We start from the raw sequence: 18,074 nt of genomic DNA, 5'->3' as shown, positions 1-18,074 counted from the left end.
CTTATGGATCATAACGCCCCTGACTCAGCGTTACAGTCAAGAGTCAGGAGCCCAATTAAAGCAAATACTGAACAAAAATCTTCATCTAAATCTCTAACTCTCATTAAGATCTTTTGATCTTTGATCTGACAGAAATAAGGTCAGACTGGTTAGTAAAGAGTGAAGCTGGTAAGGCTGTTTGTTAATTGTTTAAATCTTCAGTTAATTTAATCTAAGGCTGTGGCTGAAGTCAGTTGTAGTTCTTGTGTGTGTCTTGTTTCTCTTTACTTCAGTAATTCTGCTTGTTAAAAGCAGCCGTTGATCAGTGTCTGAATCCACTCATTAGTTTTCATTCTCTCTGTCAGGTGGACTGTATTAGCAAACTCATGTAGGGAATAGTGAATGAGGGTGTAGGGTGTGATTTGAAACACAGCCTCTGAGTGTCGACTTTGAATGCTGTTAATTTACGATTTATAGCAGCAGGCCACTTTCTCGAAAATTATGAATATTACCCAGAATGCACTGTTAAAAAAACAGCATACTACTGTTAACATTTGGCCGTTTTTTTTACAGCAATTATAAACAATGTGTCTGTCTAAATTTCAACAAGAAATGATATTTTCTTAAGTCTTCGGGGCTTCAGTAGTGTTCCTCCTTTTGCTCTAGTATCAATATTCAATAAGAGAAGGGACCTGAGATTAGATCAGAAGTAAGAGAACATTTGTTCTTATCAATCTATAAATAACATCAAATCACGTTTTTTTATGCTGAATTTTTTTTTTTTTTTTTTTTGCTATAACAAGTTCCAAAAACCTAATGTTAAAGCAAGCAAAAAAAACTTAGTGTTGAAAAGTCACTGTTCAAGAGCCCAACTAATGTAAACTTTGATTTCCATTGTGGTAGAGAAAACACACCTACACTTCTGTAACTCTCAATAAGATCTTCTGTAAACACCTGACAAAAATAAAGTCATTCTGGTTAATAATGTGAAGCTGGTGAGATTTATAGAGCTTTACACTGGGCTCGTTTGCTGCAGTCCGAGCCTGAGCGCAATTTTCCTGGTGCCGCCTGCAGCGTTGGTCTGCTTTCACATTCAATAGTTCTATCAAACCCAGGTGCGTTTGCAGTCACCATACGTCATCACAAACGCACACGGAAAACACCTGGAGAACACAATGCGACTGAGCATAGTTGTAATTTTTTGTTATTTTGGTGCTATTGTTCGCAGCATAATAATACATTTTAATTATTAAATTATAATTAATTTAATTTTGACTTTTAGGAGTGTGTGGAATCAACCTCGGCTCTCTCGTGTGTTGAGGAAACAGTGATATCGACAGTGTTATTACTTCCTGAACAAGTGCGCACCCGAGTCCGTGTTTCTTACACATTAACATGAACCGCAAGCCAGTTCGGGAGCAACCGAACTAAGATTACCTTCTCCAGGTAGTCTGGGGTTTGCTACCCCAGTGTGCACCAGGGTCTGATGACCGTGTTCACATTAGCAATCTTTCATACGAACAATGCCCCGTTCTGCACTTAACTGCCAGTGTGAAAGCCCCCTTAATGACTTTTATTTCAGATGATTTCATTTAAGGCTGTGGCTGTAGTCAGTAGTAGTTCTTGTGTTTCTCTTTCTTTCAGTTATTGTTAATAACAGGTGTTCATCACTAATGCTTAATCATCAATTAATCACAGAATTGTCTCATTAACTTCACTGATTCAGTGTTACTCTAACACTCTGTAGTGCACACATTATAAGTGTTCATTTAAAACTGAGGATTTTTTTGTGGAGTTTAAAGGGTTAAAGATGTAAGATGAAGAAAAAACAGCATGAAACTTAATTTAACAGCAATAAACCGTAATTAATTTACGGCAACAAACTGTAGAAAAACAGTAACATGCTGGTAACCAGAGCTGCCAGTAGACTACCGTTAATTCAAGGGAAAAGCAGCAATATACTGTAAAACCTAACAGTCAAATTTACCAAGCAAAACAAGTTAATTTCACAAAAATATTAGTACATGTTCCTAGAAAAAAAGCTATGGAATGTCATTTACTGATAAGGAAAGTAAATATTTAACTGAATTGTATTAATGTGGTTTTGTGGTTCACCATAGTGCTGGAGAGTAGAGCCCATGCTTTAGTCAATAATGAGCCACAAACACAGATTTTCTGTGGCTTTGTTTAAAGCAATAACTGTATAGTTTTTGATTCAATGACTCTCTCCTTATCAAACATTTTAATATGTGAATGTAATACATGACTGTTGCTAATTACTGACAGTCTACAATGATTTGAGTAAAAGTCATGTTTTGTTTGCTTTATTGTTATACTTTTTAATGTTTGCAACTTTTTATTAAGAAGTATTTATTTTTAGTGGACTCAAATAAGTTCACCACAATAACATCACCTAAACAGTCGTTTTTGTTGTTGTTGTTGTTGTTTTTAACTCAAATGGTTTAAACTAATCGGTTTCCCAAATGAAACGAGTTACCACATGGTAGGATAACGGTAACATACTGTAAAAATGAAGAGCTGTAAATTAAATGTAGAGAGATATAAATTAATAGTACAATGCTGACAAACACAGCTGCCAGTAGATTACCCTTATTTTACAGCACAATTTTTTACAGTGTAGAAAAGAGAGTCCATAGTTTCTGTTACATCAAGTTGTTCTGAGGTTTTGGATTTGCTAAAGAATTCGGATATATCAGGAAGATATGTGCCACTATAGGACTATGTGCCATATTTCTAGAGAGAAGAGCGGCGCCACCCCAGTAGGGATGAAGACCATCTCTTTTCAACAGGTTAGGTCTGCCCCAAAAGCTCGTCCAATTGTCTATGAAACCTATGTTATTCTGTGGACACCACTTAGACATCCAGCCATTGAGTGATGACAATCTGCTATGCATCTCGTCACCACGGTAAGCAGGGATGGGACCAGAGCATATTACAGTGTCTGACATCATGCTTGCAAGTTCACACACCTCTTTAATGTTATTTTTTTTCGATCTCCGACTGGCGAAGTCGAACATCATTAGCGGCGGCGTGAATAACAATCTTACTGAATTTACGTTTAGCCGGCACTTTTACATTTTAAAAGTGTCAGGCACTCTGGCTCCCAGTAAACATTGGAGTATGGTGGCTGGTGTCTCTATATTCACGTCCCATATAATAGAAACACCAATAACTAGAGCACTTTCATCGGGTTTCTCAGTGGATGCATCACTGAGTTGGGAGAACCTGTTTAATGTTTTTATCCGAACAGAAGAGCGGTGTTTTGACCCAAGACTACGCTGCCTCACTGTCACCCAGTTGCCCTGCTGCAGGGGCTCTGCTGGAACCGAACAATGTACAGGAATCCCTGAGCTAGACGCATCCAAAGCAGTGTCTAGAGCCCTAACATTCTTACTGTCCTCAATTAAAGTTTGGATGCGTGTCTCTAATTCTGAAATCTTCTCTGTCAGCCTAACTATTTCCCAGCATTTATCACATGTGAATCCCTCATCTCCAACAGAGATAGATAAACTATACATGTGGCAAGTAGTGCAAATAACAATAGCAGGAGAAGCCATAACTCACCGTGCTTGATGAAAAGTTCTTACTACAGTTGTTTGATGAACTTTTGAAAAACTGGAGAGAGAGAGAGTAGGGAGAGAGAGGAGAGGAGAAAAGAAAACAGTGTTGAATGGAAACGTTAATTACAAGCTAACGAATGCTAACGATTTAAAATAAAAGTGAACGATCAAATGAATCAGATAAGATTGATAAATAATATCAGAAATATGGTGGGAATTAAGTTATATTTTATCACTTTAAACAACAGAGAGTAATAGCAAGATAAAGATTCTACAGAAAAAACAAAGCTACACGAAGCTACGATCACAAAACAGCAGCAAGGCAATCAGGAAACAGGAATAACACTGTCCAACAGCGACAACCGCAGGTCTGCATTCCATAATGAAAATGAATGAGTGAATTCAGACACTGGTGAACAGCTGCTGTTAACAAGCCAAATCATTGAAGAAAATAGAAACGAGACACATACAAAAACTACAACTGACTTCAGCCACAGCCTTAGATGAAATCAACAAAAGGTTTAAACAATCAACAAACAGCTTTACCAGCTTCACACATTACTAACCATACTGACATTATTTTTGTCAGATCAGAGATCAAAAGATCTTACTGAGAGTTACAGCCATTTAGATGATGATGTTTTATTGTTTTGTTTGACGTTACCATTTGTAACGTTTTCACACTCTCTTTGTTTTGGGTTGTTTTCTTTTATGCTGGGGTGCCAGACAGGATTTCTGTCATTAATTTAGTTCAGTTTACGAAAACGTTCCAAGGTCTTGTGCAGTCTGGTTTGTCTTTCACAAAACCCCTCAGTTATTTGAGAAAAGAATTGCAATGCAATAAATAATACCCCAAAAAACTCTCTTAAATAGACCACTACTACAATCAATATGACAAACAACTAGAATTCATTCAAAAATGTGTATGTTTCAAGTGTCTCAAAAATGACTTTTTGGTTTGAGTATGAAAAAGAAAAACAACATCAACAAAAAAATAGTTCACAAATAGACCCGCCACAAAGCTACAAAAAAGAAACAAAATTATTCCAAGTCACAAGATCAGCAGTAATTCTAACAATTTAATACATATAGTTCCCATAGTCAATAAGGGAAAACATATAAAAATACATTTCCCCGATGAAAAAACAGTCAAAAGTCAAGTCACGTGAAAGCTGTCATCAGAACTGGCCTCAGACGTGAGTATACAGGCTGGAGGCTCCCAATCCGTCAATTCTGCCCAGGTTTTAGAACTGCTCACTCTTACTGTTAGCCCTGCAGCGTCTAAATGACCACCCGCTAGTAACACAATGACGAGGATACCATGCTTTCCTTTTAATTATCCAGAGCGTGATTGATTAGAACGCAGATGATACACTTTTGCCACGGATAAAACAATAAATCGCGGGAGTCTTCGAGCGGAGCTCCGTGAGGTACACTCAGTGGCTTGACTTCCGCCAGCCGCTTCAACTTCCTTGAGCAGCGCACGTCATCCAGATAAAGGTGACTGGGCCATGCCGTTGACGTCACCATCTTCATCGTTATCCTATAACGACCGCAGATTCACATACTATATACGTCACTTCGATTCCCATGGATAATGAACTCGGATCATTTTACAAATTAAAAATGACTAATAAACTAGGATAAATTAACATTTAATTGCTTATTTCATGTCACATCGTCACACATTGTGGAAATCAGTATTTGCTTTAGTTGGGGTCCTGACCCTTGACTTTTGAACTTTAAGTTTTGTTTGATTGCTATATCTGTGTCTTTAAGCTACATATGTTATATCCCCCTTTCTCAAATCTTTTCCTGGAGGTCCAATGCGCTGCAGAGTTTAGCTTCAACCAAGTTTAGCAAAGTCACCTGCCTGTAATTTTCGAATGATCCCAAAGATATTGATTGGCATTGATTAACGTGATCAGATGTGTTTGATTAGGGTTATAGCTAAATTCTGCAGGATAGTGGATCTCGAGGTCCAGATTTGAGTATAAGCATAAGTATGTTTTCTTAACACTTTATCATAACTTTCATTAATAGATTAATAGATAGTCTTTTAGATTTAAAGACTTGCTATACGAACGATAAAGCACCAAATGTACAAAGGACATTGTTTTCACAGGCGCCGTCAAAATGTACATTGTACACGTACACTCCTATACAGGAGTTTTGCAAATCATCTCAACATGGACTTAAAGTCGATCTCACTTTAGTTTATTTGTTTTTGGTTAAAGAAAACTGTTGTTGTTTTATTTGACTCATTGAAATTTTTGTCTGAGGAAGGAATATCGAAACGAGTGGAAACGTCGTCTTATATTACTGATGTTACTTATGGCAGGAAATGTTCAATCAAATCCAGGTCCTGAAACCTGAATGTTTGTATGTTCTGTCTGAGTTTTCAAGTCGACCTGGTTTGAAAGTTGTTTATTTGAATTTCTGTAGTTTAATGCCTAAAATCCCAATGTTGGCTATTGATTTAACATTAGGAAATACCAGACTAACTGTTGCCTGCTGTTATAGACCCCCTTCAGCTAATAATGAAGGCTTATCCATAAGTTTAACTGCACTTGCAGCTATTGTACATGAGAAAGAAATTATTTTACTTGGTGATTTGAACTGGAATTTGGTTGAGAGATGTACATTTAAATAAAATTAAATTAAAATTAAATTAAATTAAATTTATACATTTGGCAGACGCTTTTATCCAAAGCGACTTACAGTGCATTCAGGCTGTTGATTTTTACCTTTCACCTGTTCCTGGGGAATTGAATTGTAATTTAGTGTTCTTAAAGTGTTTTACCATAATTCTGCCATGGAAATTAACTCCACTCCCACTGCTTCAAACAGTTCGAGTTTAAAAACTAGCATTCATACAGTTAGTACTGTGAACTTATTTCATTAGAGTCCACTGAGAATAAATATTTCTTAATATAAAACTGCAAACACTTAATGTGTAATAGTAAAGTGACCAAAAGCATGACTTTTACTCAAATCACTGCAGTTCATTGACAGCTATAGCAGACATTTATGTGCTGAAGTACTTAACGCAGAGGTCATCACTTTATCAGCAACTCCACATTTTCTGTCTTTAAATTAAGCAGCACAATATCAGTGTTTATGGCTCATCATTGACTGAAGCAGATCTATCTTGTGCAAAAACACGTTAATACAGTTGAGTTCAGTATTTACTTTCCTTATCAGTGTTTGACTTTGCATAACTTTTTTTCTATGGATGTTCACAAATATTTCAGTCAAATTAAAAAAAAAAAGGTAAATGTGACTTTTACATTTTACAGTATATTGCTGTTTTTTCCTTGACTTAACAACATCAAACTGTAGAAAAAGTTATTTACTGGCATTCATTAATTTACAGCGAAAAAACTGTTATTTACTGTCAGCACGGTTGCCAGTAAACATCTGTTTTTCTACAGTTTGTTGTCGCACATTAATTACAGTATATTACTGTTAAATTATTTTTCTTTCATCTTAAATCTTTAACCCTTTAAACTACACAACAAACATATATAACAATATAACACAGGGATGCTCAAATCTGGACCTCAAGATCCACTATCCTGCAGAGTTTAGCTATAACCCTAATCAAATACACCTGAGCACGTTAATCAATGCCAATCAATGTCTTAAGGATCATTAGAAAATTACAGGCAGGTGACTTTGATAAACTTGGTTGGAGCTAAACTCTGCAGCGCATTGGACCTCCAGGACAAGATTTGAGAAACGGGATGTAGATTTTAAAAACATTTTTTATTTTATTTTAGGTGTTACTCTGTGGGATAAGCAATCACTGAGGGAAGATGTGGACACTCATTCAAAGCTCATGACGGATTTGAAGTTCAGTAGCTCTGACTCCATCTCTAGTAAGTCAAGTCTCCTGAATGTAAGTGCTTCACTAAAGGCCAGTTTTTTGGGGGGGCTGGTGGAGGTGGAAGGATCTGCCAAGTATCTGCATAACACCAAATCATCCAACCAACAGTCCAGAGTAACAATGCATTACAGTGAAACCTCAAGATTTGATCAACTCACTATGACTCAGCTGGGCCAGATCACCTACCCTCAGGTGTTTGACCAGAAAACTGCAACTCATGTGGTCACGGCTGTGCTTTACGGAGCTCAAGCCTTCATGGTGTTTGATCGCTCATTTGCAGATGATGAAAACAGTCAGGACATTGAGGGAGAACTGAATGTCATGGTCAAGAAGTTCCCTAAATTTTCCATTGAGGGAGAAGGTGGTGTAAAAATGACAGATGAGGATAACAAAAAGGTTAAGAATATCACCTGCACCTTTCACGGTGATGTTGGCCTTGAGCAGAATCCCACCACGTACACAGAGGCCCTAGAAGTGTACAAGAAGCTCCCCACTCTGCTGAAGAGAAATCCAGAAAATGCAGTGCCAATAAAAGTCTGGCTCTATCCTCTGAGTTTACTGGAAAAAAATTCTGCCCGGTTGGAGAGGGAAATCAGCACTTGTTTGATTTCCAACACTGAAGATATAATGGAGGGGCTGGGGGAGGTAGAGAGGACATGCAATGACCTGGCCAGAAGAACAAAGGTAAATGTTTTCAGTGACATTAATGCAAGGTTGCACTTATTTCAGGTTACATTTAAGATTTACAAGACGGTGCTCCAGAAAGAACTGGCCAGGGTCCTGCCTGCCATTCGAGGAGGAGGTCTGGAGGAACAATCTCTGGCAGACATCCTGAAGGCACACAGCAGCTCCCCTTTTAATGCTGGCTTACTTAATCAATGGTTAGATGATTCAAACTCTGAGCTTTTCTTATTGCAATATCACATCAATATGCTGAATGAGATCAACATTGAAGATTCAGACAGGCTCAACGCCATCCTTCTTGATCCTGAAACTGATGTAGCATTGTCTCTGACCTTCACATCTCTAAAATGCAAAGACCCATATCTTTCAAATCTGACAGAGTTTCTAAAATCTGACAAGTTTAAAGAGCTAGATGGAAACAAGACCCTGCTTTCTTTGACATCAGATGGAAAGTGGTTCAAAGATCCTGATGTCATTGCAAAGATGAGAGCAAACCTATGTCTCTTCAAGAGATTTTCAGAGGCCAATAAAAATGTGAAGAGTATCCGATTCATTATTTCTGCCATTTCCAATCACTCCATTCCAGGCTCCTCCATCTATCTGTATGAAAATGGAAAATTGACAGACACAAATTTCCAGCCTGTGTCCAGGCCACCCCCACCAGTAGTTAATAATGTCCTGGCACAAACTGTGTCCCTAAAACTGCAGAAGTCCCCAACTGGAGATACAGTGAAGTACAGAGTGGAGTACAAGCAGGTGAAAGCAGATTCTGGAGCTGAGGAACAGTGGCTTGTCATAGACACAGCTGATGATGACTTCACGCTGACTGAATTGAAGCCTGGAAATCAGTACCTGATCCGCTACAGGATAGTGGGTAAAGTGGGAGTGAGTGAAGCCAGTGAGACTGTCAGCCCTACACCCTCTTCAAGTAAGTATCATCTGCACATTTGTATATATTACGTTGTTTTTAACTTCCTCAAAACATTGAACATCGAACTATGTTCAGGACTGTATTTAACAAGTGTGACAACCAAACTGTCCTGTTCACATAGCAGCATATTCATTATTTGAACAGCTACTATATTAATAAAAACCCATTAGGTGTATTAGGTACATGCCCACCTAGAAATGTTTAATGTTCTAGGAATGTTTTCAGCGGCTAGTTTTATTTTAGTTTCCAGAATGTTCTGCTAAAGGTAGGATAAAATTCTCTTAAAACATTCTAAAAATGTCTATTGATAACATTGTTACAACATTTATCATCTAACATTCTAATAAAGCTTCCCATCACACTAGATGTGGACTGACATTGCTCAGAAGTCAGATGTTGGTGTAAAGTGAAAACCCAACCTCTGATTGGTGTCAAACTCTAGTGTAAATACTCCAAAAACTGTATTACCAACTTCACTTATTATAAACAAGATTTATTTCTGTCATAAAAAAAAGTTTTTATTGAGATTAACAGAGGTGTTGATGGTTTATTAAAAATAATAGTTTTAGTTTGATGTCACCATTATTGTGATCAGTACTTGGACAGTATGACTCTTTTCAGTGTAATTGTTCATTTAACTGCTGTGGCTATAGTTGTTACAGCAAAAATAGTAAGCGAAAAATTTCATCAGGTGAAGTTGGTTACTTGCTGATGTTACAAATTTTCTCATGTAACGGTCTAGTCAACTGCTTTTACCTGGAGTCTCTCGTATGTTATTAATTTAATATTAGTGACTAAAGCAGATGTGTTGCAACTCACAAGATCCTGTAGATTTATATCATAAGTTTTTGAGCCTGTTCTTTTTAAGTTACATTAATCATGAACCACAGAATACCTAGACACACAGGGACTTCTGGGTGCAGTGTATGAGTTTTGTATGATGCAGCCAGAATACATTGGAGCATGAAGCATCTCAACATTGTTGAGACTCATACACTGAATCTTGAGGTTTGTGTTCTTAAACCCTTGAAATGATCTGCTTTAAATTCTGTAGGGTCTCAGGTTGTAGACCCATTGAGACAACCAGCATTGTCTAACCAGATGTTCTCTTACTGCTTTTGCCTTAATAAAGATTTGCACAACTAAAGCCAACACTTACCACCTATATGGTGACATTAAACCAAACTATTACTTTTAAACAGACATCCACATCTAAACCACTGCTTTAATCTTAATTATAATGTTTGGGGATAATATTCAAATAATGTTATTAATAACATTTTTTATGTTTTTTAAGGAACGTTATCCTATCTTTTGAGAGAACATTCTGGCAACAAAAATAAAACTACCCGCTAAAAACATTGTTACAACAATCCATGGGAATGTTCTTAGAACATTTTTAGAACCAAAAAAAATCAAGCTGGGTGGTCAAAATCAAGGTGACATCACTCAGCTGTGGGTGATTAGGATGAGAGAGGGTCATGGTTTTGCTAGGTCTGTGTGCTTGCCATGCATGTATCCATTTCCTCTGCTGTGGAGTATCTTTGGAGTATCACCTTTATTAGGGCTGTGCTGATAGATGATAGTATCGTGTATTGCCTATAGTCAGAATATTGGCTGTTGCTGATGTCTTTGGTGAAAGCAAGAGGGTAATTATTATTATTATTATTCATCAAAAAGAGGCTATAGGCACCTAACTTTAGTGATGTAGCACAGAGAGCCACTTCTGGGACACTTCAGAAAGTTGACTAGAGTGCCAAGATCAGCTCCAGTGGCCCTATCAAAGCCGTAATGCACTGCAGATATGTGCAGTGCGGTAAGAGATTAATTCATTATACAGTGTAGATAGCTTCACTTATGAGTGTTTTTTTTTTAATGAATAAACTCACAATAGACTAAACCATCCAGTGATGTTCTTTCCCTGCAAACAAGTCTGCACTGGCCTGTGATAGGCCAACTTATTGCTACCAGCGCAGGGCCCCTGAGAATTTGCTCATTCATAAAGCATTGACCCCTTAGCACTGGCCCTGCATTGGCAGCCCTCACTTCTCCTTCAGGAAACTTTAGCACTGTTTTATTGAAAATAATAAAGTTTGAACAGTACATGGACTCCGAAGTACACATTTGAAGAGCAATTGCTTCACATCGTTAGGTGTCTCAAAGTGAGAGAGTTCAAAACAAAGCAGTTTGTGATATCCGGTTTGTGAACGAATCTTTCGATGTAACCGGATCTTTTTGAACCAGTTCACCAAATCGAACTGAATCATTTTAAACAGTTTGCATCTCCAATATGCATTAATCCACAAATTACTTTAGCTGTTAACTTTTTTTAATGTCGCTGACACTCCCTCTGAGTTAAAACAACGCAATATCCTGGAGTAATTTATTTACTAAAACAGTACACTGACTGAACTGCTGTGAAGAGAGAACTGAAGATTCAGTGTCCTAGGACACTTGCTCTCCTGTGGTCTTCTCTCCTCCTGTGTTTTTTTTTCTTTCTGGAGTTTGATATCCTCCCTGAGCATCTTAAAGGGTTAGTTCACCCAATAATCAAAATTATGTAATTAATAACTCACTATCCCTCTGATTGGATAGTGAGCTTTTGATGGACAGGTGCTCTCTGACCGGGAAGTACAGACGCCACCCAGTGGCGCGCATATTGGAAAGCTCTCACGGAGATTAAATCTGGTCTATACCGCAAAAAATTCTTTTTCACAGTCAAAGTGAAAGACATTTAGGTTGCACTTTATTTTACAGTACGTGTACTTACATGTACTTATAGTGTACTTACAGTGTATTTATCTAAGAAAGGTCTGGTAATACAAGGTAACTACATGGGGTAGGGTTAGGTTTAGGGGTAGGTTCAGGGTTAGTACCTAGTTATTACATAGTTATTGTAATTACTATAATAAGTACATAGTATGTACATGGGGAACAGGACTGTAAAGTAAAGTGCTACCAACATTTATTTTAAGCTCATACACAGGTTCTACCCTGTAAAGAACTGTATACAACGATTTAAATATGACATTGATCTTACATGCTCTTTTTGTTCGAGTTCTGAAGAAACTGTACACTTATTTTGGTCATGTCACTACACTCAGAAACTTTGGGATGATATTGGTGTGTTTGTCAAGTGTAAGATTTTGCCAGGCTTCTCAGTACATATGAAAAACATAATATTTGGGTATTATGACTCTGACCCCACAAATGAAAATAACAGTTTTGTTATTAATTAAAAGAAAAGTCCTAAACAAATTTCACATTCACAAATGCAAATTATCCAACTGTAAACCTGTCTTCTGTGTTTTTCTAAAAGAAATGGGAAACTATTTGAATGTAATCTCAGTGTCTAATAAGAAAGCCATAAGGACTGTTAGATTTGCTCTGCCTTTGATCTCCTTTTTTAGATTTGTTTAGATTTTGGCCCTCTTTTTATTCTTTGTGTTTATTTATTTAATTTTTTTTGTGGTTGATATTATGTGATGTATGTTTATACCTTTGTATGTTTTTGTCCTCTGCATTAATAAAAATAGAAAAAGAAAAAAAATCTATTGTTGTGATTTGTATGCAATACATCCTGCCTTGTGTTACTAAATATATAAATAATATTTGACCTTTGATCGTCTCAGTAAAGATGAGCTTTCAGGAGACAGAGACACGGAGCTGCATCATCTTCCTCCTCCGCTTGTCCTTCAAGGCAGCTTGAAGTAAGCTTGTGTTACTGAAGTAACCAATAACACAGATACAAGTTTTTCATGTTACATTGTGCTACAGTTTGTTGCGGGTTATTATTGTCATTCAGTAACACAAGCTTACTTCAGGCTGCCTTGAAGGACAAGCGGAGGAGGAAGATGATGCTGCTCCGTGTCTCTGTCTCCTGAAAGCTCATCTTTACTGAGACGATCAAAGGTCAAATATTATTTACATATTTAGTAATACAAATCACAATCACGAGAGAGCTTTCCAATATGTGCACCACTGAGTGGGGTCTGTGTACTTCCCGGTCAGAGAGCACCTGTCCATCATAAGCTCACTATCCAATCAGAGTAGATCACGGTTAAGCCCGCCCCCACGAGAGATTTGTGTCAAAACACCAAACGCAAAACTGCGAAACGTAAGCGAAATCTGTGGCAATGAATTCAGAATCCACGATTAGCGAAAACGAATCTTTGAAAAACATTAACAAAGAATGAAGTATATTTGAAGAGCCTGTTAAATTTGTGCAACTGAGTTAATTTTTTTCGTTTTTATTATTTTTTTTCTTGTTTTGTAATGGCATATTTTTTATATTTTCTGAAAAAGTTACATTCAGTTTTATAAAGTTTCGTTCATTATTATTGAAACAAATGTAATGCCATATAATTTCTGGAAGCTTAATTTGCTCACAATACCACCTGGTGGCCATAGACGTGGTAAGACGAGCAGATATATTACAGACAGAGGTGTAAAGGTCAGGGGTCAAAAAAAGTAAAAGTCCTGCCATATCTTTATTCCACCCAAGAACTCAGCACCTTATTTCACCAGAGGAACCAAGTCATTCCTTTCAAGTCTCAAATGAGTCTTGAGTCAAGTCCATAAGTCCTCAAGTCCAAGTTATCTCAAGTCCACAAAGAGTTATTTAGATAGTTAAGTGAATAATTAAAAGATGATTGTGCATTAGTGATGAACACCTGCTGTTATTGAGAATTACAGAGGATCAAATGCTGAGGTTTTACAGGTTAAAATGGTTTTTATAGGTAAAAACTCATCGCGAATGAAAATGTGACAAAGGTTTGAAGATCCTTCACCCATTTTCAACATTCCAGGAATTCAAAAAAAGTAAAAATTAAAAGTCAAAATAATAACAATAAAAAAAATTGTAACAAAAATTCCAACACTTCCTAGTCACACACAGACAACCAGCATATGAATCCCAACAATGGTGACAATCAACAAAATGCTGCATGCTGGGTAACACCTTAGTAAAAACTCCCATTATGCACTGCAGAATTAATAATTATTTTCAACACTGTTGAGGATCATATATTAAGTATTCATGTCTAAAAGCCTGAACATAATAGTTTGTCTTTTTTCTCCAATATTTTAGTATTGTGATGACATTTGTTTAATAGGACTTCAGAGACTCATTTGTGACTGAAAAGGAATAAATTACTGCACTATCTCTGGTGAAATCAGCTGCTGATTTCATGGCAGGGCTTTACACTTCTGCTCAGAAATAATATTTTGATTAAAAGGTAAAACCCGACCTTTGTTTAATATCAATCTCTAAAGTAAGTAACTCAAAAAAAAAAAAAAAAAAACAGTACCAGCTTCACTTATAAACCAGACAGATTTGATTTCTGACATTACCTTTACGAAACGTCTTATTGAGATTAATGGAAGTTTAGATGTTGATGGTTTATTGAAAATACGTTTGGTTTGACGTCACCATAATGTTGATAAGTAGTTAAGCAGTTTAAGTCAAATTGTTTAATTAGTTACTGAAATAAATGTGTTTAGGAAATGTTGGTTACTTGCTGGTGTTAAAGATGTCATCACATAGGGAATTGATCTCATCTAGAGTCTAATCTAAACTATTACTTTTTTATTACATAAAATCAACATCACAAAAGCTGTTTTTTTTAATCAGATAATCTTTATTCATGTCTGCAATTAAGTCACTTTGTGCGCAAACATTTTTTCCCTACTGAATACTTAGACACACACAGACATCAAGAATCGGCGTATGAATCTCAACAATTATGAATGCATAAAGAATGTCACCATTGTTGAGATTCATACACTGATTATTGATGTCTCAGGAAACACACTTTGTTATATCTTTTTTCTCCGGAATCAGAGCAATGATACAGTTTAGCTTGCTTTTGTGTTCTGAAACCAATTAGTTTTACTTATCACGTTGCTTTAAAGTCTTATGTCTCATCAAGATTCCTTGCCCACCTTTCCATAGCAGCTTGAAATAGCAGCTTGAAGCATTTGTTTTTATAGACCAGCTAGAATGTTATTGTTGTAAGAACATTACATGTTCTGGGATTAATTTCAGTAGCAAGTTTATTTTAGTTCCCAGAATTTTCAGTTAAGAAATTAGGATCAAACACTCTTAGAACTTTCTAAATATGTGTATTAATAACTTTATTAGAGCATTAATACCTAACATTTGAATTAAGATATAAATTGGACATTGGATGTGTAACCCAACTTCAGGGAGAATAAATGTTTGTGTCTGTTATGGAATAACTCATATTCAGAAAACTGCGTCTTGGTAGTAAAAAACAGCATGTTTTTGTAGCGGACACTGTCACAAACAGAATGAGATGATCCACAAAAAAAGTGAAATATAGGCAGATGATTGTTAAATTGAATTGTGGCGCTCTCTCGACAATTTGTGACGCGCACTGTGACACCTGTCATCTGATGGAGGTGTGACTTAGCGATTTGCTTTTTCTTTAATTGTTTAATTTTTCAACATTTTTCATATATGTGTGAGTGTGTTTTATATTGAATGTGTCTGTATCTGCATGATTACCATCTGTTTAAATCTGAATCAGCATGCTATTACTGTACATTTCTAGCAATCTCAGGATGTGCTGTAACTGGCATACATAGTTAAATATTTTTTAATTTGCTTATTTATTTTTATTACTCAAATTATTTTTACTGTATTTTTCTAGTGCTCAAATAAATCACTTATATGAGTCTAAGATTCTGTCTATTGTTTTATAATTGAAAAACTACGCAGTGGTATGTTTAATGACTAAAATAGTTAGTTAAGCCTAACCTAACCCTAACCCACACTTTATAGCAGTCATAGAATACCACTGCATGAAACTTAGTCCTGCTTTATGATTATTACATTGTTAGGATGTCTTTAGCACTTACTTAGCATGATGCTGTCACTTTTTAGAACATTACTAGTCTGTTTAAAACATGGTTTAATTACATTTTATTTTTATGACATGGTTTTCACAATCAACAGAAGCCACAATTATAGTTGAAGATATCTGATTAATCACACAGTGCTGTGCACGTGTGCACTGGTGTTTGTTTACTGACTGAATGTGACTCTGTTCTTTGAATTCACAGTCAACAACTGGACCAGGAATGACTTCCTACAATGTAAGTCTAGACAACAAGCAGTAAAGCTTTAATCTTATAAATGATTGGGATAATGACACACACACACACACGCACACTGGGTTTTGTGCTTTAGAAGGACTTTGATGTCCAAACCAGTAGGACTAGGGCTGCCTTCGAATAAATCTTTTTCCTGGTAGACTAGTAGTTGTTCATTTTAAGCATTAGTCGACTATTAGTCGCACATTTATTAATAAACCATATAAATCACAATAATGAGCCTTTAATTGCCTATATAGCCTTAGCACGCAAACACAGCTTGCCACAGCACACTGGCGCATATAATACTTTTGAATGTGTCAGAGAAAAACAGCAAGGAGACTGCATTAATTAATCAATCAATCAATCAATCACCTTTATTTATATAGTGCTTTAAACAAAATACATTGCGCCAAAGCACTGAACAACATTCATTTGGAGAAACAGTGTCTCAATAATGCAAAATGATAGTTAAAGGCAGTTCATCATTGAATTCAGTTATGTCATCTCTGTTCAGTTGAAATAGTGTCTGTTTTAATTTGCAATCAAGTCAATGATATCGCTGTAGATGAAGTGACCCCAACTAAGCAAGCCAGAGGCGACAGCGGCAAGGAACCGAAACTCCATCGGTGACAGAATGGAGAAAAAAACCTTGGGAGAAACCAGGCTCAGTTGGGGGGCCAGTTCTCCTCTGACCAGACGAAACCAGTAGTTCAATTCCAGGCTGCAGCAAAGTCAGATTGTGCAGAAGAATCATCTGTTTCCTGTGGTCTTGTCCTGGTGGTCCTCTGAGACAAGGTCTTTACAGGGGATCTGTATCTGGGGCTCTAGTTGACCTGGTCTCAGCTGTCTTTCAGGGATGTAGAGGTCCTTTCTAGGTGCTGATCCACCATCTGGTCTGGATACGTACTGGATCCGGGTGACTGCAGTGACCCTCTGATCTGGACACAGACTGGATCTGGTGGCCACGGTGACCTCGGAACAAGAGAGAAACAGACAAATATTAGCGTAGATGCCATTCTTCTAATGATGTAGAAAGTACGGTGTTATGTGAAGTGTTTCCGGTTCCGGTTTACCTAATTAATGCAGCCTAAAAATCCTTTAACGGATTTGGATATTAAAAGCATATTAGTATGTTATGTGTATGCCAGGTTAAAGAGATGGGTCTTTAATCTAGATTTAAACTGCAAGAGTGTGTCTGCCTCCCGAACAATGTTAGGTAGGTTATTCCAGAGTTTAGGCGCCAAATAGGAAAAGGATCTGCCGCCCGCAGTTGATTTTGATATTCTAGGTATTATCAAATTGCCTGAGTTTTGAGAACGTAGCGGACGTAGAGGAGTATAATGTAAAAGGAGCTCATTCAAATACTGAGGTGCTAAACCATTCAGGGCTTTATAAGTAATAAGCAATATTTTAAAATCTATACGATGTTTGATAGGGAGCCAGTGCAGTGTGGACAGGACCGGGCTAATATGGTCATACTTCCTGGTTCTAGTAAGAACTCTTGCTGCTGCATTTTGGACTAGCTGTAGTTTGTTTACCAAGCGTCCAGAACAACCACCCAATAAAGCATTACAATAGTCTAACCTTGAAGTCATAAATGCATGGATTAACATTTCTGCATTTGACATTGAGAGCATAGGCCGTAATTTAGATATATTTTTGAGATGGAAAAATGCAGTTTTACAAATGCTAGAAACGTGGCTTTCTAAGGAAAGATTGCGATCAAGTAGCACACCTAGGTTCCTAACTGATGACGAAGAATTGACAGAGCAACCATCAAGTCTTAGACAGTGTTCTAGGTTATTACAAGTAGAGTTTTTAGGCCCTATGATTAACACCTCTGTTTTTATGTTTTAATAACTTATTGATGAACTAGTGCTTTCATTGTTTT

At 36.9% G+C, this 18,074-nt stretch overlaps 1 protein-coding gene across 2 annotated transcripts in view; it reads left to right on the top strand.

The window, feature by feature from the left end:
* Positions 1 to 9,281, top strand: part of LOC113097043 (verrucotoxin subunit beta-like) — a 54,922-nt gene extending 45,641 nt beyond the window's left edge. For both annotated transcript variants that reach the window (XM_026262274.1, XM_026262275.1), the window contains one exon: positions 7,343 to 9,281. In XM_026262274.1, the coding sequence (XP_026118059.1) occupies positions 7,343 to 9,204 (1,862 nt within the window). In that variant the 3' untranslated portion in view covers positions 9,205 to 9,281. The remainder of the gene's footprint in view (positions 1 to 7,342) is intronic.
* Positions 9,282 to 18,074: the final 8,793 nt, after the last annotated feature.

This window comes from Carassius auratus, unplaced genomic scaffold (assembly GCF_003368295.1).
Source record: "Carassius auratus strain Wakin unplaced genomic scaffold, ASM336829v1 scaf_tig00216092, whole genome shotgun sequence".
Lineage (NCBI taxonomy): Eukaryota > Metazoa > Chordata > Actinopteri > Cypriniformes > Cyprinidae > Carassius > Carassius auratus.
The sequence above is the reverse complement of the archived record's forward strand: the minus strand, read 5'-3'. Positions and strand labels throughout refer to the sequence as shown.